At 47.0% G+C, this 25,654-nt stretch overlaps 1 protein-coding gene across 2 annotated transcripts; it reads right to left on the bottom strand.

Moving 5' to 3' along the window:
* Nucleotides 1-337: 337 nt before the first annotated feature.
* On the bottom strand, nt 338-13,782 carry SHH (sonic hedgehog signaling molecule). 2 transcript variants are annotated; one of them, XM_064638200.1, is made up of 3 exons: nt 13,229-13,782; nt 8,117-8,378; nt 338-4,618 (listed from the first exon to the last, which is right to left on the bottom strand). In XM_064638200.1, exons 1-3 carry the CDS (start codon nt 13,535-13,537, stop codon nt 3,912-3,914), a joined length of 1,278 nt encoding a protein of 425 aa, XP_064494270.1. In that variant the 5' UTR covers nt 13,538-13,782; the 3' UTR covers nt 338-3,911. The 2 variants fall into 2 exon arrangements, with proteins under 2 accessions (XP_064494270.1, XP_064494280.1); XM_064638210.1 differs by lacking the exon at nt 13,229-13,782 and adding an exon at nt 9,207-9,924.
* Nucleotides 13,783-25,654: the final 11,872 nt, after the last annotated feature.

Below are 25,654 nucleotides of genomic sequence, written 5' to 3'. Positions count from 1 at the left end.
CTTGACAGACCAGACAGGTAAACACCAACCTGTCCCTATATCATTAGGGTCACTTCTCACGTTGGCTTGGGTGGGGGAGGCAGTTTGTGCCCCACAAGCGCCTTTCAAATGAGTTGGCTTTGCAGAGCCAAGCAGTATTTCACAGGTAAACGACAGACTGTCTACGTGGCTCTAGGTAGGAGAAGAGGGAGGTTGTGACCATCATGTGAAGCGACACAGACAATTCCTCATGTGTTTGAAGAGTCCCATGCCGAATCCCCCCTCCCCGTTTCAATGTCATCAGGGTAAAATCACAGAGCTGAGAGTGTGCAGTAGGAATGCTGTCACATATCAGACATTTCAGGAAGTCTCTGTAATTTCTTTAATTATTCAGACAACAGAGCACAAGGATAATAGCTTCAAGTACATTCTTATACATTATTTTAACAGTAATAGATATGTATTTAGTCATAAACTACTCTGTAGCCACCACTATGTGTACATTTTATACAAACTATTGCCATACTCAGACCCTGAAAATGGACAGTGACATCTCCTAGACGTTTTGCACAACGTTTTGACAGTACATCCTTCATACGAGAGCTGTAGCTACAGTTTGGGTTGGCCCATCTAAGGAAGCACTTCTAACGCACACCACGGAGGGGTGATCCAGATGAGAGGCGCTGGAGGAAGAGATGGAATACGGTGAGAGGAAGGCAGAAAGCCTCTTGGAATATGTGCAGTGGAGAGCATGGCACAGCACTTCTCTGCTTGGCCAAACAGGTTGATCCTAGTATAAGACGGCATCTTAGCTTCTCTCCCACCACAAAGCTCTGAGCTCATCTTGGCCTTTTGGTGAAGATTAAATGCAGCAATGTCTGATATGATCCCTACCAGACACATACCCTACACTGACACAAGCATGGGTTCTGTTCTGATGGCTCATTCACATCTCAGTTACAACTTAGACTGAAGCCTCCAAGCCAATGGCTTTGAGTTTGATCGCTGACATCCCTAAACACCTCCACTACGCGACCTCTGGAGAAGGCACATTCCAACGCGGTCATTTTCCCGAGTGTAAAGGCCTTAAAAAATGTCATCTGCCACTCAGAGACAGGGACAAGAGAGCTCAGATGCCCAGGCACTGCCATACATGCAAAGACCCGGCTCTTAGAGCAGGGACTCATTTGTTCCACAATCACATTCTCACATGCCCCAAACCAGCCGCATTGTCAGCCCTCAACGCACCAGCAGACCCCAAAGACATGGAGGTGGCAGAGTCCGAGCTGGGGTGGGCAGCAGGTCCCCAGCACCCACCAGGCAGTCCACAGTCCCCCACGATGCCCCACATCAGGAGGGCATTAGGGTGGCTTGGTTCCTGTCCTGGTGCTGCAGCACGCTGGTGGTCACACCGAAGTCTCATCACCCCAGCCATGTCCGAGCTGTGGAGGTTGGAAGTGGTCCTGGACTAGAGGTTGACGGGAAGGAGAGACCACATCCATCTGTTAGGGCTTGACACAGCAGTGCTCGTGCATGGGGCTCAGCCACCAGCTCCTGACAGCACTCCAGAAGCTCCTAGGATTTCAGCATGGAAGAGCATGGTCTACACCCTCTGGAGATGGCCACAGGTAGGGACATTCCGGGAGGCCCTGGAGCTGCTGTACATCCCAGCAGGGAACATGGTTGTGTCTCTAGAGCAAAAGGCTGCCCGATGGATGAACATCCTAGACCGGTGAATAATTGAAACCAAAGGAAAGGTGAGAAGACATTCAAGGAAAGCTCCCTTCCAGCACGATCCTGTTGCAGACGCTCACACACATGCACACACAGTGTTTTGCAAAATTTTTAAAGGGTTCCTGGAAACCCCCCATGGAGGAGCATGTGGTGCAGCAGAACCTCACTGATCAGCACCTGCAAGGATGATCCCCTCGGCGGGGGTTGGGGCTGGGACCAGGCAGGGGATGCAGTGCTGGCCACACCACTCAGCTCCTAAAACACATCTCCAGTGCGTTCACACATCGGTGGCTTGGGACAGACTCCTGTGTTACAGCTAAGGAATGTCTCTCAGAATAAATGAACAAATCTTTATCCTTTCTTTGTTTTGCGAAAATGGTGTTTTACTCTGCTCTCGGCGGCCCCAAGCCCTGTGTTGTTACTCAAAGTGGCCAGTGAAATCTGGTGGCCGTCTCCTTCTTCCGGCATCTGCCACATGAATCCCTGCTAACTCACCAAAGTCAGTGTCTCTCCCTCAGATTTCCATCTTCTGGCACCCAAATTAAAGCCAATTAAAATCCCGGTGCGGCCACAAGATGAAGGCAGTTGCCTGCTTTTACATTTGCACACTTCAAAGGGAAAACTTGATTTAATATCCTCAGAAATCAATTTTAAGAGCTGTCTGCAGTGTCCAGACCAGGCCAGGAAGCGGACACGGAGCCAGGGCTGGAGCTGGAAGAGGGGAGCATTGCCTGAGTGCGGATGGGGAGCCAGGGCTCCGGCAAAGGGAAACCGCGTCTCCCGGTCGCTCGTGCAAATAAGTGAGGTTCTACTGTCACTACAAGAGATTCCAGGTTATGCTCAAATGTGATGGATTCTTTTCGATAATTAAAGTACCAAAATTAAATGTCATAAGTAACACATCTAAATATAATAACGGGCACTCCTTTAGGCATCATGTTTCCTAAACCAATAAGCAAAAAGGGAAAAAAAAAAAAAAGATGGGATGCACCAGGAACTCTTAGTTATTATATACTAACCAGACTGTGCATGGCACATTTTATTTCTATAAAACTATTAAAACTATTACAAAATATTCAAAAATACATTTTAGTAAATTTACAGCAGTTATTTCTCAATTTATTAATGCAAAACATCCTTTTCTCCCCTCTGTACAAACTACCATCTCCATCGTCACAGAATTGCCGCCATGTGCGTTTTTTAAAAAATATTATTTTCTAATAAACTTTTTTTTTGAAGTTAAAAATAACAAAGTTTCTTACGGTTTTTGCAAATAAAAAGTTTGTGTAACAGTCTTGACTTCCATGGACGTGGCCGAATGGTGTTTTTACAAAGCAAAACATGGAAAACAATACAGGAAATGGTGTTACATTTGAAACTATTTAAATTAAAATAATATATTCTCATATTTTACACTATTTCAAAAAACGAAATGTGATTCAGTTAAGTATTGATCTCTCAAAAAAATCTAATTTACAATTCTGTGTATAAAAATATAATTTACGGACCCCCATGAAGTTTGTCTTTTTTGTGTGTGTCTGTTTGTTTGCTTGTTTTTTAGACTTGCTGAAATGACGGAGCAATGTAATGGAGAGATGGGAAAGTACAGAATTTTGCTTTCTGAAAGTCAGGACACACATGACATGTAGAAAAATAGACTCTGCGCAGTTTTGCTTGGCCTCACAAAATAATTTTTTCCCGTGTGAGTACAGTTCACATGATAATAAATTATCAAAGAAACTATTTAAGGCTCTTGAAGGTCCGGTTCATATCATTTAAAACATCTATTCAAAATACCAAAGAAATAAATATCCAGGAGAGGAGGAAAAAAAAAAAAACAACAACCAACAAACAAAACAAAAGAACAAATAAAAATATATATATATTTATAAACTAAACAGAACAGAACTTCCCGGGGTCTTTGTTTCCCTTAAAGTCTACTTTGGACTGTCCTACTTAATTATTATTATTTTATTATTATTATTATTTTTAAGTCTTAATCCGTGCTCTCTTTTAAAAATAGGTATTTTTTTCCTTTTTTTTTTTTCTTTTGGGTTTTTCTTTTCTTTTTTTTTTTTCTTTCTCTTTTTTAGTCTCCTTTCTCTCTCTCTGTCTCTCTCTCTGTCTCTCTCTCTCCCTCTGTGTCTCTGCCTCTCCCTCGGAGGCCGGCAGGTGGCCCGGGGCGGCGCGGGATGCTCTCAGCTGGACGACACCACCATGCCCAGCGGGTGCAGAGAGTCACTATCCAGCACCCAGCTGCCGATGCGGTAGAGGAGCCGAGAGTACCAGTGGATGCCGGGGGCCGTGGGGTCACCCATCGGGGACCCCCCTCCAGAGGGGCAGAGGGTGGCCAGCATCCCCTGGAGCAGGCGGAAGGGGGCGAAGGCCCAGTGTGCCCAGCTGTGCTCCTCCACGACGGCGTAGCAGGAGGCCAGCACGCGGTTGATGAGGATGGTGCCCTGGGCGGTGAGCGGGGCGTAGGCCCCCGACGCCTCCTCCCGCAGCGACACGCTGTGCACGGCCGCGGGCAGGAGCTGCCGCCCGCCCTCGCCCAGCACGAAGACCCGCTGGCCCGGCCGCACGCGGCTGGCGAAGAGCGCCCGGCTGCTGGGGGTCCCCGCCTGCGACTGGTTGTGTTGGGGGGCCACGAAGAGGAGGTGGGCGGCCGTCAGCAGCAGCCGGGCTCGGGGCTGCCGTGTCTCGATGACGTAGAAGAGCTTGTGGGAGCCATCCTCCCGGTCGAGGAAGGTGAGGAAGTCGCTGTAGAGCAGGCGGCCTTCGGTGTCGGCCACCAGCACCCTGTCTCCAGGTCTCAGGTCCTTCACCAGCTTGGTACCGCCTTGCTCCAGGTGCACCGTGGCCGAGCCAGGGAAGCAGCCCCCAGATTTGGCTGCCACCGAGTTTTCTGCGCAAGGAAAGAGGCACAGCAGGGTTAGAGGAGGCAGAAGCTCAGCTGGAGCATGGGTGTATGAGGGGACACGCCGCTTCCCCAGCCACCCTGACCCACCCCAGAAGAATAGGTGTAGGACACAGCCAGACTTCTCTCTGAAATTCCTCCATCCTCATCTATGAACATGCCCCATTTGCTCCCAGTGGGTCGAGTGAGAATCCCCTTCCTGACAGATTTGAGCCAGTGCATCTCCCTCTGGGTTAGGAGTTAGTTTCTTCATTAAGGAAATGGGCCAAAATATTTCCAGCAAGAAAACTCTTCCAGAACAAATTTCTTCTGGAAGAACTTCCCATTTGGCTACGATTTACCCTACACTGACATCTGATGCCAGATAACTCGCAACCTTTCAAAGCCAAGTGCTTTTGCTGGCTTAAGGTTTCTCCTCTAAGCAAGTGTCTGTGCTTGCAGTGCTCAGGGTCCCCACTGAGCTCTTACTCAAGGAGGTCATCTAGGGAGAAGACAGCAGGGAGCAGGAGGAAACTTTGCTCCAAGGTGCACATGAATTTGCCCCACTGGAAAGCAACAGTCAGAGTTTCATGAGTCCTCCTCCATCACCCTGTACATGCCCCCGGGTTGTCTCCAGCCCTCTCTGCTCTCCTGCTTGGCATGGTGGCTACTGGTGCACATGTCACTGTCATACCACCCCTGCTCGGCAGCTCCTGCACTCTGGTTCACTCCTCTTTCCAAAAAAAAAAGCCTCTCCCACCCCAGTAGAAGAAGGATGCTGTTCCCTGTCCCAGAACTTGGGGTCCTCAAGCAGCTCCACATCTGTGCCAGGCTCAAGCTCCTTCACCTCCTCCAGCTCTTGGGAGTTACTCAGAGTTTAGATATTATATGCTGTCATGAACTGTAGCTGTTTTCCAGTGCTACTGAAAGGAACAATCTCAGATTTAAAGAAAGCAGAAGTAGCAATGAAACTCTAAGTCTGTCTTGCAAATCCCTTTCTGGAAGCTCAGCCACCGGTGGGGTGGTGGGAGAGAAACTCTGCCATGTTCCATGGTCTCTATCTTAACAGAGGGACTCTGCAGTGCCCCTAAAAGCTCTGGTTTTCTAAAGATGGGGTAGTAGCCCATGCTATGCCATGGTAGCAAGTGTGTTTGTTACAACTGTTGACATTCACCATCCCTCCCTCGCCTTTCCCTGGTTTCTCCCAGTTAATCCCTATACCAGTTAAGAGACCTGGTGATTTATCTCCTGAAGGTGGACAGGTTTTATATTTTACCTCCACGGTTCTTACTGAAACTTATGATTTAAATAAATCCTTGGAGTGTCTCCTAATGACTTTCTCCAGGAGGACAGGAAGGGTGAAAATTAGACCGTTATTGATTTGCTAATGACTTTATCACTTCTCCTTCAGAAATGAAGCAGTTAGATCTCCAAGGCCTCCCTCTTCTGGGAGGACATGGCAACAAACAAGCTATGTGCTTTATGTAGAGGCCTCTGCTAGCAAACTACACCTTCCTACAAGCCGACAGTAAAGGTCTGGCTAGAGCTTTGTTTGCATATTCAGGGACTTGATGAATAGATCTAGTAGTGTAGCAGCTCTACAAACACACCAGTGAATTGGCAGAGGTGTGAAAATCTGCTTCTTTGAGCAGTGCTTGTTTGGGTTCTCTAATTAAAATCCAATAAAGGATCAGCATTGTCATTCTGATTCATGTAATAAATGCAGACACTCTTGGAAGAGAGGACACTTCCATTTTTTTCCCAGCTTCTTCCCCCCCTTTTCTCCCCCTCCCTATTTGTTCAGGTGCAGAAACCCTATGTGCCAATTCACACACATACTCTCCAAAAAACCCAGGACCTTCCAAGCACTATTTGCACAGCAGAGCCACTTTTCCAAGGCACTCAAGATCTGTATTTGAATTTTAAATGTAGAAGCTTGCTCTAAATACTTGCTGTAGCGCATTATCAATGTCCCTTTTACCACCCCTGCCTCTCCCTCCTCTGTTCTGGTGACAATAATTCAGGCCTTGGGGGAACTCTTCTTTGCATTCCAGTCTCCGGGATCATACTTTTTGCAAACAGAGATCTAGATAAAGAATCTTCCTGCCTGGCATTATGGGGTTTAATCTTCTCATGAGATGCTCTGTCATGAAATGAGGTTTGGACAGTTTAAGATCAGGGTGAGAGGATGGAATTCAAGCCTGCTTCCTTCAGCCTGCCTCGTACAGTCACACGACCCTGCGTGACACCCTCTAAATATTGCCCCCAAGTCCGTGTGTGCCGAATCTCAATGAGCAGCTTGGGGTTACTCCTCTCCTATGAAATGCCCACGGGGGTGGATTAGGGGCTGTGCTTGGGCTAAGGTCACCACACACCACAATCAGACACCTTGTGCTGTAAAGCCCATCTTGGCCGTTGAAAGGGATGTTTCATATCTCCACACAGCTGATAGTTCTGCAGGGCCTCCTTCTGGCTAGAGAGGACCCAGGAGCTGAACAAAAGCAGTAGCAGGCTCTCAGGACAAAGACTCCAGGGGCCGGGAGAAGTGCTACCTCGGCTCAGCCCCTGGGTAGCTTCGGGCTGGAGTGGGGGAATGAACCTGTCCTGCAGATGAGCAGACTGGTTTCCCTGCCCTGGGGCTGCTGGGTTCGAAACAAACGGCTATATTTAAAGAAAGTCCATTATTTTCTTTTGCAACCAAGTGTTTCTTGACACATCCAGCAAGCTGCTGGGCTAGAGGATGCTCTTGAAAAGCGCTTTAGATGCCATCCAAAGGCATCTAAATGGGTGGAGGGAGACGGGAGGGCAGGGGGCTGGCACTTGCCAACCGATTTGCTCCCCAAAAAAGTATCAAGTGTCAGAAAAAGGAACTCTGAGAGTCGAGGATGTCTTGCGAGCTGTTCCCGGGTTGAGACAGCGTGTGGCGTTGTAAGCACAGGGGAGGGGAGGGAAAAAAATTATGTGTATGTGTATCCCTATCTGGGAATTTCCTAGCGGCTACCGATGAAGGAGGCTGGGGACCACGTTACTTATTTATTTTCCTGGCCGGCTCCCACTCGGAGATTAGCGCTCGCGAGTAAGGCGTGCAGCCAGCGGGGCGGCTGGAGACTGCCACGAGTGTTTGTGTTGAACATGCTCTTTGGATGGGGAAAGCATCAGATCCCACGGGGGGAGGAGAAGGGTGTGTGGCTGCGGCGCAGCTCTCGTGGGAAGGCTGGGAAGAAACATCACCCAAATAAAAATTCTGTGCAAAAGTGCTGCAGCTGGCTGGGCTTTTTTTTTTTCTTTCCGCCCTCACTCGTTCCTTACTCCCACCCCTGCGCCAGTGGGGCTCCGCTCCCATCCCCGCAGGAGCCCCGGCGGGGAGAGCCAAGTGATGGGGACACTTCGGGGGACAGGAGGAGGGAACCCGGGCGACATCAGGGCAGAGAAGGCTCTGGGGGGCTGAGTCGTGGCCCGCGGGTGTCTCCCCATCCCGACCTGTCCCTGGCAAGTTGCCTGCCCTACCTGCTTTGACGGAGCAGTGGATGTGTGCCTTGGACTCGTAGTAGACCCAGTCGAAGCCGGCCTCGACGGCCAGGCGGGCCAGCATGCCGTACTTGCTGCGGTCCCGATCCGAGGTGGTGATGTCCACGGCGCGGCCCTCGTAGTGCAAGGACTCCTCGGAGTGGTGGCCGTCCTCATCCCATCCTTCGGTAACCCGCAGCTTTACGCCGGGCCACTGGTTCATCACCGAGATCGCCAGGGCGTTCAGCTTGTCCTTGCAGCGCTGCGGGATACGGATAGACAGGGAAAGGTCATTATGGGGATGCTGCAGCCAGGGGCAGACCCCCACTTCGTTATCTATACCCCCTTGGGCCGCATCCTACCCTCCCTCCCCAGCCAAATAGGCGGCAGCCCTCCCTTCCCCCCAAAACGCGCGGCAGAATGGGCTCAGCCAGAGTTGAGCATCTTCTCCCCCGTTGCCAGGGAGGGATGGGGAAGCAGGTGAGGAGGAGAGTGAAACATGGGGACACGGGAGGAAGAGGGGATGAAGCACCACGAAAACCCACAGGGACGGAGCAGTCCTCTCCCCTGGCACCTGCTGCGGGGACAGGGGAAACCCCCCCGGCCGCACCACTGGCGCTGGGGTGCGAGTGTGGTGGTTCAAAGCCACCTGCACGGAGCAAATTCCTGCCGCTAAGTGCCCTGTCCCTTCCCGAGAGCAAAGTTTCTGCCGAGAACAAACACTCGCCATATATCTCGGAGTCACGGATTCCCCCCGGAATGTCTCTCCGGGTCTTTTCAGCTTAATTCTGTGTTGAAAAGGGTATCAGTACATGTTAACAGCCTTTATGTGCTGGAGGGAGGGGTGTTTTGTTTTTTTTTTCTCTCCCTTCGCCCATCACTCATTAGAGCCCTCAAAGCTGCATGGGCTGGGAGCATTCACTCCGCTTCAAACATACATCGGCGCTCGCCTACAAAGCCGAGCAAATCCATACAATAATATAGCTCTTAGTGGGAAGATGAAAAGCAAGGGAGGGCCAAGGAGGGAAGTTAAGCGAAGCAGGGATGCTATGCAAGCTAGGAGCCTCTTTGTGTGGAGTGAAACGCTTACAACTCCGTGGAGAAGCATTGCAGGGTTTTTCATCGCCCCTCCGGAGCCACCGACCTTCCTCGGACTGAACCGGGCCCCGCAGCACGAGGGTCCCTCAGGGACCGAGTAATGAGGGGGGCAAGATGGGGAGAGGGAGGGGAAAGGGGCCTGCAGCACTGGAAGGAGGTGAGCTGTAAATGAAGCCCTGAAAGTTCTGGGGGGATTCCTATCTTAGACAAGGGGGGGAGAACAGGTACAGTGTGATAGGGGAAAGGACTCTCAGCCCTCCAAAAGAGGAAATCAGCACCAAAAGCATTGAAAAGCGCTTGACTAAAGGTATAGAGTTAGAAACGCTTTCTTCCCCATTTTTGAGAGCAAAACAAGTCGTGGATATACCCGATATGGTTCGCTTGATGAGATGGATAAAAGCCAAGTGGGATGCAGTAAGCTGCTCTTCCCACACTTTTGCTAGCCTGACTGGGATTCTTGGCCTCCTGCAGGACCCTTCTCCCCAGTGTACTCACAGCACACCTAATAAGAGACCACAAAGTTCCCCTTCACAGCTCCCAGAAAGGCAAAGCCTCTCCATTACCCCAACGACGCTACTTTTAGGGACGTGACAAGGTTGCTCAGGAAGAAAGTTCCCTTGTGTCTATCAACAGCCATAAAAGTGATACCAGCGACGCACAGGTACCCGAGAAATATAAAACACAACCGTGAGCTCACTTCGGACTCTCTGGCCTACCGTTGTATGTAGAGAGACCGGTGTTTGGGTTTCAGCACTGTTCCCGGCAGCAAAGGGCAGCGGCACAAGTTGAGTTTGATTTATTTTATTTTTTCCTTCTCTTCCTCTCACACCTGAGAGGATGGATACGCTCTTCCACTAATTTACGGGGGGAAGGGGGCGAAGGATCGAACGTTTCAGCTACTGATAAGGCGACAACACTGCGCGACACGGCGATGTCTTGCCCCGCACGGGAGGCAGCGGGAGCGGAGGGGGCGGACCGGGATGCGGGCAGCGGTGAGGGCAGCGCCGAGGGACTCTTGCCGCTCCGGCCCTGCCAGCACCAGTTCCCGGCTTCAGGGGAAATAAAGAAGAAACGGCCTCCTAAAGGACTTTCTTCCCTTTTATACTGCCTGAGCTGGATTGTCAGAGTCAAAAGCCGTGAAGCTCAGACTATTTATTAATTCATTGGGTCGTGTGCCACAAATCAAGCCCAATTCTGTTCAGCCACCGTGAAGCTCAGCAGGGCTGCCTCCACTAACGCTTTGTGTGGAGGCAAAGTTGTTCAACAAGCCCTCTCCTGCCAGCTCCTAATCTCTTCACAAATGAATTGCTTGAAGGAAATACTTAACAGGTACCTGTCAGTGTAAACAACCTGGTGGGCTTCCTAAATGCCAAGTTGATCTCTAAATTCCTCACATCACGCACCGGTTGTGTGCCTGCATTACACGAGATTGCTATTTTTTTTCATACAAATTCCAGCTTTATCATACTGACCTGGCCTCCTTATCTCTCCCCCGAATCCAGCCAATGGCTGGGGTGGGGGGGGAGGGAGGGGAGGAAGGGGGAGCCCTTAGCAAACTGCTGGTGTCACCTGCAAAGTTGAGAACCTGACTTACCTACCTCTGTTTGCGTTCGCCCCCCCCCCCCTCTGGAGTTAATATTAACTAGCGACTAATGCATTCGGCAACCACTCTGCAAGTTTAACGATTCTGTTCAGGAAAAATCTCTCCATGGTTGAAGGGTTCCCGAAGCCGGCGTTTGAAGGCTGGGATTTAACGAGAGGTTGCTGGCAGAGGGAGAGAGGGAAGGAGAGGAAAGCAAGGCAGGGAAACCGGTGGCAGGACGGCACCTCGGGTCGCCAGGGGCCCAGCCGTGCCCGGGGAGGGGTGGGCAAGGGCAACCCCTCCGCCCGCTCCCCAGCCCCGCTCCATTTCCCTCTCACTGCCTGGCCGAGGCGTGCCGGAGCCCCGCTCTCTCCCTACTCTCTTCCCAGTCTCGCCCCCCCATCTCACAACCCCTTTGCCGCCGGGTACCCGGTGCTGCTGCCTGCTCGTCCCTGCTGCTCTCAGCCCACCTCCCCCCCATTGTGTCTAAGGCATGGCAACAAGCACTGAAGGAGAAGGTGGGGGGGGGGGGGAGTTAGAAAAAAAAAGTATTTGTTTTCGTTTCGTTCGTCTGAGGGAAGTTGACAGAAGGTCAGGAGTTCAGCCGCTGCCAGCTAATGCAGCGGGAGCGGCCAGCCGCGTAGCCGGCGCGGCGTGCCCCGGGAGAGCCGCAGGGCCGGGGTCAGCCCCGCAACCCGCCCCCGGCCCGCAGCCCACCGCTCCCGACCGCGCTCCCCGGCTCCCCCCGCGCCCGCCGCCCCGCTCCGCCGCGCACACGCACCGGCGCAGCCGCGCAGGGAAGGGAGGGAGGGAGGGAGGGAAGGAGAGAGGGATGCGCCGAGCCCCGGCGGGAGCCCCGTCTCCCGCGGAGCCGCCGCCGCTGCCGCCGCCGCCGGGCTGCGGAGGGAAGGGTGAAACCCGAGCCGCCGCGATCAATACGCGAGGGGAGTAAGTGGAGCTGAAAATGCGAGAGATGCGGCTCCGGAGGCAGCGGGGGCGGAGGAGCCGCGGGTGCGCGGAGGGGCGCGGGCCGCGCCCGAGCGGGGACCGGCCCCGGCCCCGCTGCGCTCCGCACCCTGCGCGGGGCGGCGGCCGAGGGCGGGCGGAGGCGCCGCCGCGCTCCGAGGTGCGGTGCGATTTAAGGTGGTCGGGAGGAGATGGTGGCGGCCGCCGGTCCCTCGCCCCGGGAGACCCGACAACGTGCGGAAAATCAGGCCGAGGAACGGGGAGAGTTTGGGAAATTCCACTCCCCACTCCCCCCCCCCCCCCTTTACCCGCGTCCACTCCCCGCCTAGTCCTTCCAGGCGAGTCCTGCTCTAGCACTGAAGGTGGGGCTTAAATGTATTAATATTAAAAAAGCACTGTTGACCTATATTTGGAGGAAACCCATTTCCAGTGTCTAGATTGCATGTAGTTTCTGAAACTCCGGAATTGGCAGAGCACTTGACTTCACTGAGCTCTCTGTTGAGCATGAATAATAATTATGAGGTGACTCTCGGAGCGGTTCTCTCTCTTTCCCTCTCCTTTCTCTATTTTTTCTTTTTTTTTTTTTTTTCCTTTTTCATAATATGGTTCCGCAATCCGATTCCACCCGAGATCCAATATTTACCCAGTTGTAAACCTTGTGCCATCAGATTTTTTAAAACAGAAGGTGATGCAATGCCGATAAGTTGCAAGTCCCTCCCCTATGGAAGTACCAGAGCATTGGTGGCGAGCATCCTTAAAGAAATATCAATATATTTACGCTCTGATGGGCACAATTGCAAATGATGGTATTGCAATACGAGCTATATAATACTGAATCAGGAGAGGAATGGTCGATCCGGCTTCAGCTGCCTTTTGTGAGTGCACGACTGCATGCCTACTAAATTTAGAATATGCTCGCGAGAGAAATAATAATAATAATAATAATAATAATAATAATAATAATAATAATAATAATAATGAAGGTTAAAATGAAATGAAGAAAAAAAAGAGAGAAATTGAATAAAATATATATATATATAAATCAAGTCAGCAGGCGCAGCAACCACGGACTACGTTTGTAATAATGAGTGGGTGGCCCGGCGGTCACTATACAGTTGGGGTCCTCTGAGCTGTATGCAATTCGTTTGATCAAAGTGCATCCTTGGGGACAAATGCAAACAGCAATCTCTAACCAAGTTACAGGGAACGCCATGGCACGGTAATGACTGTAAGTACCACACAGATTCCCCCACCAAATATCTAAATAGCTCCAGCTCCAGCCCCTGCTAACTTGTCTGGATAGATGGTATTTACATTCAATGGGGGAAACTAGCCGAGTTTGGAGGGGCGGGGGGAGGAGGGGGAGAGGGAAAGGGGGGGCTTTCAAAAATACTAAGACAGATGCGTCCTTTAGGATTGCTCAGAGAGGTTAACAAACACAAATACAGGTATCTCTGTGGCTCTACCTGAGTCATCAGTCTGTCAGCTCCCGTGTTCTCTTCATCCTTAAAAATAATGTCAGGGTTGTAATTTGGGGTTAGTTCTTTAAATCTCTCGGAGTTTCTTGTGATCTTCCCTTCATATCTTCCACTGGCCCCTAGGGTCTTCTCTGCCACATTGGGAATAAACTGCTTATAGGCTAAAGGGGTCAGCTTTTTGGGGTGCCTCCTTTTTCCAATGCCCCTGCCTGGTCCACAAGTCAGCCCAGAGGAGACTAAAAGAGCGCAGATGAAGCCCACCAAGAGAATTCTTGTCAACAGCAGCATTTCGTCCATTGAATCCAATTACTTCAAAGCTCTCTGTGCCTATCCCTGGCTGTCTCTAGAGCTCTCTCTCCTCCTATGTCCTTGTCTGCTTTCTGAATCGTATACTATCCACCGATCCCTAGCAAGACAGGTGCTGGAATGGCAGGCTTTAGGTCGCTGATAACGGAACACATCGGAGTTTGGTCGTGAGACAGCAATCGAGAGACAAAAAAAGGGTCTGATTTTAATGGTAGCAAAGCAAGACGCTTGTGAGAGGAGTCTGCCTTTAGTTCTATATTATAGCTGCCAGGGCCGAGAGCTGATTGGCCAAGGCGAGACAAGCTTGTCTTCTGATGTTTTAACCCTCAAAAAGGCAACAAATTCTTGAAAGATTTTTTTTTTTCCTTTTACCTGAAGGGCTTGGAGCTGAGAGGGGTGGAGATCGCGCTTTCTTGGGATAACATCAATTACACACTTTTTTTTTTCTTTTTACCTTTTTTTTTTTTTTTTTTTTTTTTTGTCAGAAACTTTCTTGGCAGAATGGTACATTTGTCAGCAAGAGGAACAGATGCCTCTGTGAAAGACGGGGGAAAAAGTAAGATTAGCAGGCTGCCTCAGTCCAAGTCAAGATTCTAAGGGCAGTTGCGGTTAAATAAAATGCCGAATTGTCGGGGAGCCGTGCAAATAGGAACATATTGGGGAAGTATTAACGCCCGGGGGGGAATAATGCCATTTCAGAGCGCACCCACCTAAATGGCTTTGTAACAGGTTTCTTCCCCCTGAAAAGGGAGATTGCTCTCCTTCCTAAAGACATACTTTTTTAAACACACTCGCCTTTTAGCTGATAAATGACCACTTTAAAGGCAGAATCAGGTCTGATGCGAGGCGGCAGTTAGATGAAGTTAGGGTGTCTGACTTATGTATCACACAACTGCAATGAGGCACTTTTTTTTTTTTTTAAATAAAACAAGGACTATCACCCAGTTTAAAATAGTGTTGTATCTTCGGAAGTGCATGAAAAGTCAACTGATTAAAAATAGATGGTCTCCTGAGCACACTGGGGCTATATTCTTTGTTTCTTTGGTCAAAGTCGGAGAGGAGCGTTTTAGACTCTTACACCTCCTTGCGGGGTGTCATTAAGTTTTTAAGAAAAGCATAGTGCTGAAAGCATCCGCAAACACAATTATCAGAGATCGATCCAAGCAAAGTGAATGGAAAGGGGATAAGTTTAATGTTAAATTAATTGTTATCTCATGCAGCGTGGCAAGTGATGTCTTTATCCCGATCTCCAAAAGCTACTAATCAGACAAAGGTGTTGAGAGACGGGTAAAATCGCAGAGATGGGGCTGATAGAGCAGGTTAGACAGAACAGCAGAGTCCCATATGAACAAACACTTCTCTGCCTGTAAAGTGCTCATCTACTTTTGCTCCTAAGAAAATACAATTTGTCCTAGGATCTAGAAACTTTCAGGAGTTTTTTTAGGGGTTGTTAAAAATTCCAGGACAGCATGCTGAAGTAATTAAAAGTTCTGTCTCTCAGAAAAACAAAACACATCCAAAAATCAACTTTATTTTAGTTGTGGGTATTCAAAAAAAAAAAAAGTTCTTTGGGGCTAACAATCATATGGGATTTTTCCGGTCTGTGACATCGAGCTGAGTAATCAACTTAATCCATGTGAAAATGCACTTTAAAATTAGTTTTTAAGTGGTAAGAAAGTTGTGCATCCGTAAACTGTAGCAAGCAGGGCAGCATGGACTTTTCAAGGGACAAAGTGGTCTTTTTAGGTAAACTTTAGAAAAGAGCCGAAAAAAGTAATCCGAAACTCTCATACTGGCTCTAACCGGTGCTCTTCCCTCTTTTTTAGCCTAAACTTTTCTTCTGCTGTTTATGTTTCTTTGTAGAGTTTTAGTGAATCATTGATTTCTCTTTCCGAGCTTTAAATTGAGGAGTTTTGACTTGGAAATGGGTAAAAAGCTAGAAAGTCAGCAGCTTGGCTTCTAGGTTGTTATCAACCAACTTAGTTGCAGAAACAAGTTGTATAACAGCTAAATACCTGCTTCATGCTATTAAAAAACAAACTTAAGTTTTATCTCGCCGTCTGCGTGCATGCGAGAAGACAGATACAAGGAATATATAATTTATACAAAAGAGGATATGTTCTTTTGATGTGGTTGCTTAAACAGCATGACTTGATATAACAGTTGATTAAACAGCGCCAAGGAATAAAAGCTATTCTTAATGGTGTGGAATACTGCAAATCTTTTATCACCCCTCTTACCTTGTCCCCCTACCCAAGGAAAGATAATCGATATCCCAGGCACTAGACGGGTGGACATCTCAGTGAAGAAGTCTAGAGAATAAGGATAAACTCCCTCATTATCAGATTGCCATATGTACAAAGCAGTCACCCAAAGATTAGCAGGGAAGGAAACGCAAAGAAGGAATTAATTAAATGCAAGTAATAAATGCGCGGGGCGGGGGGAAGGGAGAAATCAAGAAAAGTTGTAACTGTGGGAAGCTCGAAATCCCCCTCCTATCAAATTAGATGTGAAAGAAAGCAGAGCTGGGGGAGCGGGGAGGCTCTGCTCAGCCTCAGCGCAGGCTGGAGGTGGCCGCGGCCCCGCCGGGAGCCGGGCGGGGGGAGCCGAGGGTCCGGGGGGGACACCGGGGGAACTGGGGGGAACCAGGCTGCCGCTCCCGCCCGCCCCGCCGGGCCTCCGGGATGCGCCCTGCCTCTCCTACCCGCGTTAAAGCTTCTCTTCTTCCTTTCTAATCATTATTTAAATGCCACCGCTTCTGGGGAAAAAATAGCCCCCAAGCCCCCCAGTCCCTGCTCAAAGCAGCGCCGGGGCGCGTTTCCCTCCGCGGGGATCCTGACCCTGCCCCGCTGGCCCCAGCCCCGGTCTCAGGCTGCCGAGGGGGAGATCCGTGCCCTGCCCTGCCCGCCCCACACCTCAGAGACAGCAAACACCCCCGGCCGGGCACCGACGCCTTCTTTGGAGGGTCCACAGAGCACAGCCACTGCTGCCCCAGGGGTCCCAGGGCCCCTCAGGGCTGCCCAGGTCCAGGGTGACGGGGAGGCCCCTGAATGAGGACCCCCTCCCTCCACACTGCTACCCACAGAGCCAGGTCCCCCATGGAGCTGCCACCAGGCTCCCTGTCAGCCCCCAAAGCTCTGGCAGAGCGATGGGGAGTCCCTCGGGTCATCCCCTGGTGCCCCAGGGCACAGCACACACCACAGTCCCGAGAGCATCCACTGCTGACCCCATGAGTCCTGTTGCAAGCACCCATCGCAGCCTCATGGCCCAGAGTTCCTCGATGACACACAAGTTCTTCCAGTGGCTCTGCCAAACCTCGTGGCAGCTGCCAGGCTTCCCCCCAGCGTGGGGCCATGGACAGGGCTGCGGGGCAGCACTGTCCTGGGCCATCCCTATGGGGCCTGGGCTGCAGTGGGGCAGTGGTGGGTGCACCCGGCCTCCAGCCAAGCTCTTTGAGAATCTCACTTATCATTTATCTTCTTCTTTTGTGAAATCTGGATTTGCTGATGGCCGTTTGCTCTGCATAAAGGCAGGGAAGGGTTCAGACTGCACAGGCGAGGTTGCTTGTTGGCCATTTGAAGTTGCACTAATATATTTTGGTTGATGAATCCCAAAACACAGGATGTTTCCCTCAGAAAATTTGAGATGCAAATGCTGTGTAGCTTTTAATTGGATCTTAATTACTTATCATCTTTAATGGCCGCCTTTTTTTTTCACGCTTAATATATGATTTTTTTATTAAATTATCCATTTTTAGAGCATGAAAGCTTCATTCTTGTAGCCTCTTTGCACCTCTGGTGTTTGCCAAGATATTTGGGATCAAAGCAATCACTGATAGAGAAGTAGATCATGAAAAACTTTAGCAAAACCAGAGGTTATGCTAAGTGGTTATGGTATAAGTGGAAGGAGACTCAGGCAGGATTTTCATTTGAAGCTTTGTTTGATTCTTTTATATACCCCACCCCCTTTCACGGCAATTTTAAACTATTTCATTTAAAGGAATTGATTCACATCCCTTGTTGCCTATCCTGGTAGTATTGCCATATCTATCTTAGAAATTTCAGTCCAGAACTACTGTCTAGCTGGCACGTATACCTTTACAATGACAAGCAGAACAAGTCTTGTTCCTTGGAATATCCTTCCAAAAGCCCCCAAACCCTGGCAGCAACAAGAAAAATTAAGCTCATAGTTTTCCACTCATTTTGGTTTGACTGCAAAATTCAGGGAGCCACAGACCCAAAACCTGGTATCTGCTCTGCTTTTCCCTTAAACTGGCATTAGTCTGTGAGTACTCCTGCTACAAGAAAACAATATTTTGTGTGCATGGAGAGGCAGAAAATGTTTGCTTTACAGAACAACTCTGTCTATGTGCATTGATTTTGCCATTTTCATACCCATCTGCTTGTGGATTAATGCTAATCATTGGCTTGACTACAGTCAAAACAGCCTTTCATCATACATGGAAAAATTACTGTAGGCACAACAATTCATAAGACATCGTTATCTATGTTTTATTTCATATTTGCTCTTGAAGCAAACTTTAGAGTTTCCTCCAGATTTCCTTATATCCTCAACAGTGCAATATGTAATGTCTGATTACAGGTTTATAGAGAAGCCCATACATTTCTTTCGTAGGTATTTTAATTTCTCTTTGAATAACCCAACATTTTCTTGTACCAAAAGCCCCAGATAGGAAGGAGTATCCTTTTTTTTTTTTTTCTTTCATTCCTGGATTGTGATCTGCATCCCTTTTCAGTCACTTCCTTCTAGTCATGAGTGGGGAAAATCCCAACCCAGGTGTTTCTGTCCATGCAGGAACGGTGGGAGGGAAACAGCCACTAGGGGAGCTCAATGTTGGGAGTAACCTCTGAGCACCTTCCTCACAGCTTACACAGCTTTCTGCACTCCCCGGGAGTAGAAGTTTGAAAGTAGGTGTTAACTTAAAAAAACAAAACAAAACAAAACAAAACAAAACAAAACACAAAAACAAAAACAAAAACAAAAAAACCCACCAAAACCAAAAAACACCTCACTAAAAAAATAAGAAAATCAAACCAAAACAAAAACCCTCAAACGACAACAACAACCCACCCAGCCCAAAACAAAGCAGCAACATACCAAATGGGCAAGTTTTGGAGCTTTATTTTTTTATTTTTTTTAAATAACAATTTTATAGCCAAGTATCCAAAAGTTATTTTCTTGTCGCTCTGTACAATGAATTCTGAGGCAAGAAACAGCCACAAAACACATTTCCTTAGTTTCTGATAACCCATAAAATTAAGAGATAATGAAATGTAGCTGCTTAAGCACCAGCCAAGAGTACAAGAATATCTAATATTTAGTTCCAGTTGTAATGTCAGCTTGCTTTGCTGGTCATTGGCAGGGGACTTAGATCTAAAGTTTGCGTCACATAAACATTGGTAAGAATAAACCTTCAAAGGAAATCATATTTTTTTCTTGGTTTTGCTGTTGTTATAAAAATTGTTACCTGGATTATTAATGGTTAGTATGTTGATTTGGATTTTGATTTTTTATCTAAGGAATTTATCTGGGCAATAGAGTCAATGATCGTTAGAGGTTGTGGGTGGAGGAAGAGCCAAAATAGACCTTTTTCTCCATGCAGATCAATACCAGCAGGTTCTTACTTGGTTATCTTTAGGTTCCACCTATTCTCAAACATACTTCTGAGTCTGAAGAAACTATTTATTCTAACGGACTTGCTCTCATCTCTTTCAGTATGAATGATTATTGAAGCTAGTAAAATATTTAGTGTAAATAAAGAGCCTATGTTTAATACATATATATACTCCCCACAAAATGGTTAATAAAGGAATTACCTTCTAGCAAGATCTGCATTTTAATGTACTGTTTTTTGTTCAGAAAAAAAAGGTGGATACATAAGAAGCATTGTGAAATGCTTGTGATTTTTAGCTGTGTGACTTGCACTGTTCTTGCATTTTAGGGGAAAAGTGCAGAGTCATATTTTGGAATATCGAGTGATAATACATCTCTGGGTCTATATGATATGACATCCAGACAGGGGATGCTAAGAGAAACCTGAAGGCATGAGATAAATTCAAACTTAACTTGCTGGCTCTTGCAGTGTGAGGTTGGCTTGCTCAGAGTACACAAACCAACAGACTGGATCAAGGCTCTCTGTTTGGGCAGAGATCAGAAACAAAGCTTGCCCTCTAAAGTCCACCTCATAGCCTGATCCAGCCATGGTAACCACTGTATTCACTGGGCCATGGTAGCAGGAGAGGTATGTGCATGATTGTCTTAGTTTTTCTTGTTTCCTTACATTTGAAGACTATTTTTGAGCATAGTTTACATGTTTTCTTTCTTTTTTCCTGGCATATTTACACCCCAGCTTTTTAAAATGCTTTGTTCATGCCAGTCAGTTTAGCAATGCGCTTGTTAAAACAGTTCCTAATATATTGTATATGACTGAAAATGACTTAATTGTTCTGTTTCTTTCTGACCCCAATAAAAAGTGTCCCTGATATTGTTTGAGTCTCTCTCTGTTCACAAGCACCTACATATATGTCACCGGGTGACTTTGAAACATTTCTTAGATACATCAATTCAATTGCTCTTATTTATTTATTTAGATTTGTAATAATGACAGTAAATGGCCATCTGAATCAATCTGGGCACTTTGCAGTCATTAATACTGCAGCATCAATATCACATAACACAATTATAGTGCAATAAATTACCCATATGCCTCATCTGTTGCCCAACCAAAATAAGAGCTCCCTGTACCTATCACATTGCTCATTTATGTCCTTTCCCTCTAAAACACCTTGATAGAGGAAAAAAGGTCTTTGAAACGTTCCTGAAAGCTTAACAAAACACTGTCCTTCCCAAGTGAAGATGTAGATATGAGGAAATGGCATGTGGGATGCTCCACCAGCTAATATGTCCTTATGAACAGAGAAGGGCCCAATCCTCAGCACAGTTAACTCATAAAGTTGCTTATATAACACCAGGACACCTCAGAAGGACATCATTGATGACATCTACAACTGAGTTGTGTGACAGTTCAGGAAGACTTATACTCTCCCATCTCAAGCCACGTGGGGCTTTCAGTGACAAAAACAAAACCTTGAATTTTGTGTAGAAACCCATTCACACTAAAGTCACCGGCACAGCTGTGAAATCACTGTGAAGCCAGAACTAGGAGCAGACTGTCCCATTGCACATCACCCTCAGTTATTATCCATATTGGTTTCAGAAATAACAAAGTGCCCAATTCAGCATCTTAATCTCCAAGTGTGGAAGGACTGGATAACTGCAGAAAGACTGGCACCTAAACCCCACTATTCCCTGACAGGTGATGATGCAAGGAACTCTTTAATGCAGCTTCTTTCTGGGTATGCAGTGGCAGCATTGATTGTTTTTACGTCAAGTGTTTTCCTGGAGCATCTTTTCTGAGGGGACAGAGGGATGGAGGGAAGGAGGCAATGAGAGAGGTTTCTTAGGTGCGAAGGGTCCTTTGTGCAACCATGAAGCTCAGAGCTCCTGTGCCACTGTGTCACGGGCTGGAAAGGGAAACAAGCTGAGCCAATGATTCTGCAAAAGCAGTAGCTCGAAGCCTCAATAATCCTGGGATTCAAGAAATCAGAATCCTTTTTCCAATTTCTCACAGGATCCCCTTAGAAAACCCATTAGAACAGCAGACTTGACCCTGCTAGGCCTTGATTCAAAGTCCTCTGGATTCAACTGGAGCCTTTCTGTTGTTTTCAGTGGATTTTGCATCACTTTGATGTTAAGTCCATTACATTTGTGTTGCTCAGAGCAAACTGCTCGAGGTGCTGTTAACAATTCCTCAGATTCATACATAAAAGCAGAGAGGTAACAATGGTTTTATAGCATCAAAGTAGCATGGCCTGCTCAGTTCCCCGGTGAGATTTCTTTGGGTAACTCAACAAGCAACTCTACAGGGTAACAAACTGTATTAACTATTCATGCTAGAAGGTTGTGTCTCCTTCACAACTGCAGCAGTATTGCCCAAATCTGCCATAACATGACAACTAATCTATTGGTCAAATTTGTTCATAGAATTAATCAATTTCAATCAGTAATTGCCTTTGGGCAACAGTTCAATTATGGCCTCATCTTTTGGTTCTCGCTATTGTAAAAACAGCTACGTAAGTTTTGAAGAGAAATTTGCCTCATCAATGCTCAGAATCAGGCAGTGTTGATGTTGATGTTTATTTTATTCATATAACCATGTTTTCTGCACATGACTTCTTTGTGGGCATGGAGTAACAATGCAGTGACAATGCCACAGCACACAGTGTGCCAAGCTATATGCAAATTAACATTAATAAACAAAGAAAGCCCCTTCTGAGGAGTATGATGTATCTCTCACCCCAGTGCTGGAGTTATGAGATCTCAGCATCTCTCAAGGTTCAAACAAAAGATACTTTTTATTTCAGCTCTTCTCTGTGTTTATTTTTCTGTATGGAAGAAAAAAAATATTTGCTGGAGGTGCAGAGTTTTCTTCAGAAATAAAAAGCACACTCTTGAAATATTCATAATAAAAAAAACGAACCAAAAAGCCCCACACTGTATTACTTCACTCAGCCTTTCTTTAGGAAAGCAAAATAAATCATAATTTATGCATGGAGGCTTGAAAATCAAAATCGTCACGAAGTAGCATAAGGGCAGCCTGACAAAATAAGGCACAGACCGTAGGCTAGAAAATTACCCACCATGTAAACAAGGTGACACAGACAATTGGGCACTGAGAGCTCAGTGATTTTTGAGGCAGGGGAAAATGTTTTGCTGATATATCCTAAGGGAATTTTGAAATCACTCCAAAATGCACTACCTGAAGACAGGCAATTTTTGGAATGTGTTCATATTATGTCATTATATCTAAATATGCTGAGCAAAGAGCAGGATAATATTTCCCCTTCCTCTATGCTGTTAAAATGAATTCAATTTGGGGCAAAATTACTCAGACTTAATCAGTATTTTTGTGCATTAGTATCCAGTTGAATCTCAGGGCAAATCAAGTAGGCTGCAGACACTGGTGCAGCTTGATATTGCTATTTTTATTCATTTCTGTTTATTGTAGCAAAACTTAGAAGCCAAGAGAGAATTAGGCACCATTTTACTAGGCTTTACTCAAACAAATATAAAAAGATCTCTTCTTCAAAGAGCCTACCCTTTTATTTGTACTGTTTGTACTTCACCTTATCTGCATGAAGACCCATTGAAGTAATGAGAACAATTTACAGAATGAGGCATATTAAGATTTCCAATCTGATGTAGCAAAATGAAACTTCATAAAAGTCCTCAGCTAGTCCTGATTGGGTGTAGTGTGAGAAATACCTCTCTTGTCTTGGCTGGAGGTCTCATCCACACATTTTAAAGCTTTCTGGCCAACCTCATCCCTAGATATTGCTGAGGTAATTATATTCTGAGTGTTTCAAAAAGGACTGGATACTTACATAATTGGAGTATCTCTGCTGAGTAGACGGTTTTAAATGATGTGTGAGCTTTAGTAGTTTCTGACAGAAACTTCCATTAATTATCATGAGCTAGAAGGAATCTATCTCTTTAAACACCTTCTCGTGTAAATACCCATTTTGAGGATCAGCCAACAGTAGTCTCTGAGCCTGGCTGGAGCCAATGGAGATAAGGTTTTGAAGACCCTTGGTGATTTGGCAGCACAGTGATCCTTCTTAAGCAATGAGTTGTGTATCAGCAATCTCAGTACAAGATCGAGTTGCAACAGCTTCATGAGTCACTTCGTGGTGACTGTGAGAGGGCATCCTCACTTGTGGCAAATGTACAAGATGAGATTTATCACAGAGTCATAGAATAGTTTGGGTTGAAAGGGACCTTAAAGGCCATCTAGTTCTAAACCCCCCTGCCTTGGGCAGGGACACCTTCCACCAGACCAGATCGCTCTGAGCTCCATCCTGCCTGGCCTTGAACACTTCCAGGAATGGGGCAGCCACAGCTTCTGTGGGTAACCTGTTCCAGTGCCTCATCACCCTCACAATAAAGAATTTCTTCCTGGTATCTAAACCTCCCTTCTTTCAGTTTGAAGCCATTCCTCCTTGCCCTACACGTCCATGCCCTTGTCACAAGTCCCTCTCCAACTCTCCTATCGTCCCATTAGAAGGTGCTACAGGGTGTTCCCAGAGTCACCTCTTCTCCAGGCTTAACAACCTCAACTCTCCCAGCCTGTCTTCATAGGAGAGGTGCTCCAGCCCTCTGATCATCTTTGTGGCCTCCTCTGGACTCACTTCAGCAGGTTTGTGTCCTTTTTATGTTGGGGACCTGAGAGCTGGAAGCAGCACTGCAGGTGGGGTCTCATGAGGGCAGAGCAGAGGCGCAGAATCACCTCCCTCGACTGGCTGGCCACCCTTCTTTTCACAGAATCATAGAAAATCCTGGAATGTCCTGAGTTGGAAGGGACCCACAAGGATCATCAAAGTCCAGCTCCTGGTCCTGCACACAACTGTCCCCAAGAGTCACGCCATGTGCCTGAGAGCACTGGCCAAAGTCTTCTTGAACTGTCAGCCTTGCTGCTGTGACCACTTCCCTGGGGAGCCTGTTCCAGCACCCAACCACCCTCTGGGTGAAAAACATTTTCCTAATATCCAACCTAATATCCAACCTAATATCCTAATATCCAACCCTGACAGAGCTTCATAATTTTGATGCAGCCCAGGACAGGGCTGGCTTTCTGGGCTGCGAGCACACATTGCTGGGACGTGTCCAGCCTCTCACCCACCGGCACAGTTGGGTGTTATGGAACAGTCTGGGCCAGCTCATGTTGCTTGGTAGGTGCAGTAAGCTGGGAGCACGAGTGGCTAGCTATGGTAGGTGAGCTGCAGTGTGGTAACTAATTCAGCCTTGTCACCACAGGCCTTCTTTGGATCCTGCAGATCCATAAGTGGCTTTTGAAAATGTCACTTAGATAGGAAAATGATGCCTGAGTTGTTTGGTGAACCAAGAATCAGACTGCAAATGGCAAGTCTTAGAGAGGAAAGAGGCAAAAGAACCTTCTTTTCTCAAGTCACAAACACCACGTAGAGAATAGATATCTTTAATTTATGCTTATAAGATATTATCAGCCTTCCAAAAAAACACTGCTAAGATGTCAGTGTTCTGTACATGACAGCCACTTAGAAAAACAAGATTTTTTTTTTATTCTCACACTGTACAGTTTTTATGTCCTGTTGAATGCATTTATTATACATTAACATAATTACTTTAATTTATTACTTTAGTAAATGTCAGACCCATAAGATGTCAGTGTATTACGTGTATTACACCGCATTAATTTTATTTAACAAAGAGCCTCAAAGAAATGACCAATCCAAGCATCAAGTTTCTACTTCACATACGCATTTTTGAGAGAGTATTGTGAAATAAAAAAATGTGCACTTGTAATTAAATGCTGCCTTTGTTTATACCTACGTACTTCTGCTATGATCCATGCAGACTGAGATTTGCAAAGCCACGTCCAGCTGGCTGGGATGCTGGAAAGCCCCGGCTTGCTAGTTCTAATCCTAGTTCTTTTCACATATTAAGTGACTGTCACATCATGAATTTAAGACAGAGTTTTCCTTGCTTTTTCTTTTTTTTTTTTCTAAAATAAAAAAATATTAGAACCCTCAAATTTGCTACGTAAAACCCCTTTGATTCTGCTTAGCACAATTAGGGGATAGAATAAGAAATGATCCCAAGAAGTTTATCTAGCTTTGCTTCTTCTGCCAGATCAGGATCACATCATATTTACATTTATAGATGGGTTCACTATTCAACCTGCAGATTTTGGAACGAATACATATTAGAGGCACTGGCTGCAACACTGTGCATCCTCTGTTCTGCCTCATCAAGAGGGAACTGCAACATCCCCTTTCCAACCTTTGCAGATTCTCCAGCAGCAGGTGGCTGCTGACCATGACCTCCTCCCTCTTAGAGGAGGGCTGAAGTGTTCTTCTGTATCCTCCTCAAACTTGGAATTTTTGTGCAACCTTTTTTCTCCTCAAGGAAGATATGTAACTTCGTGTTGAGGATTACACGCTCGTATTTTTCAAATGAAAGTATTGCAAACACTGTTCCTGCTCTGTGCTG

This window comes from Pseudopipra pipra, chromosome 1, assembly GCF_036250125.1.
Source record: "Pseudopipra pipra isolate bDixPip1 chromosome 1, bDixPip1.hap1, whole genome shotgun sequence".
Lineage (NCBI taxonomy): Eukaryota > Metazoa > Chordata > Aves > Passeriformes > Pipridae > Pseudopipra > Pseudopipra pipra.
The sequence above is the reverse complement of the archived record's forward strand: the minus strand, read 5'-3'. Positions and strand labels throughout refer to the sequence as shown.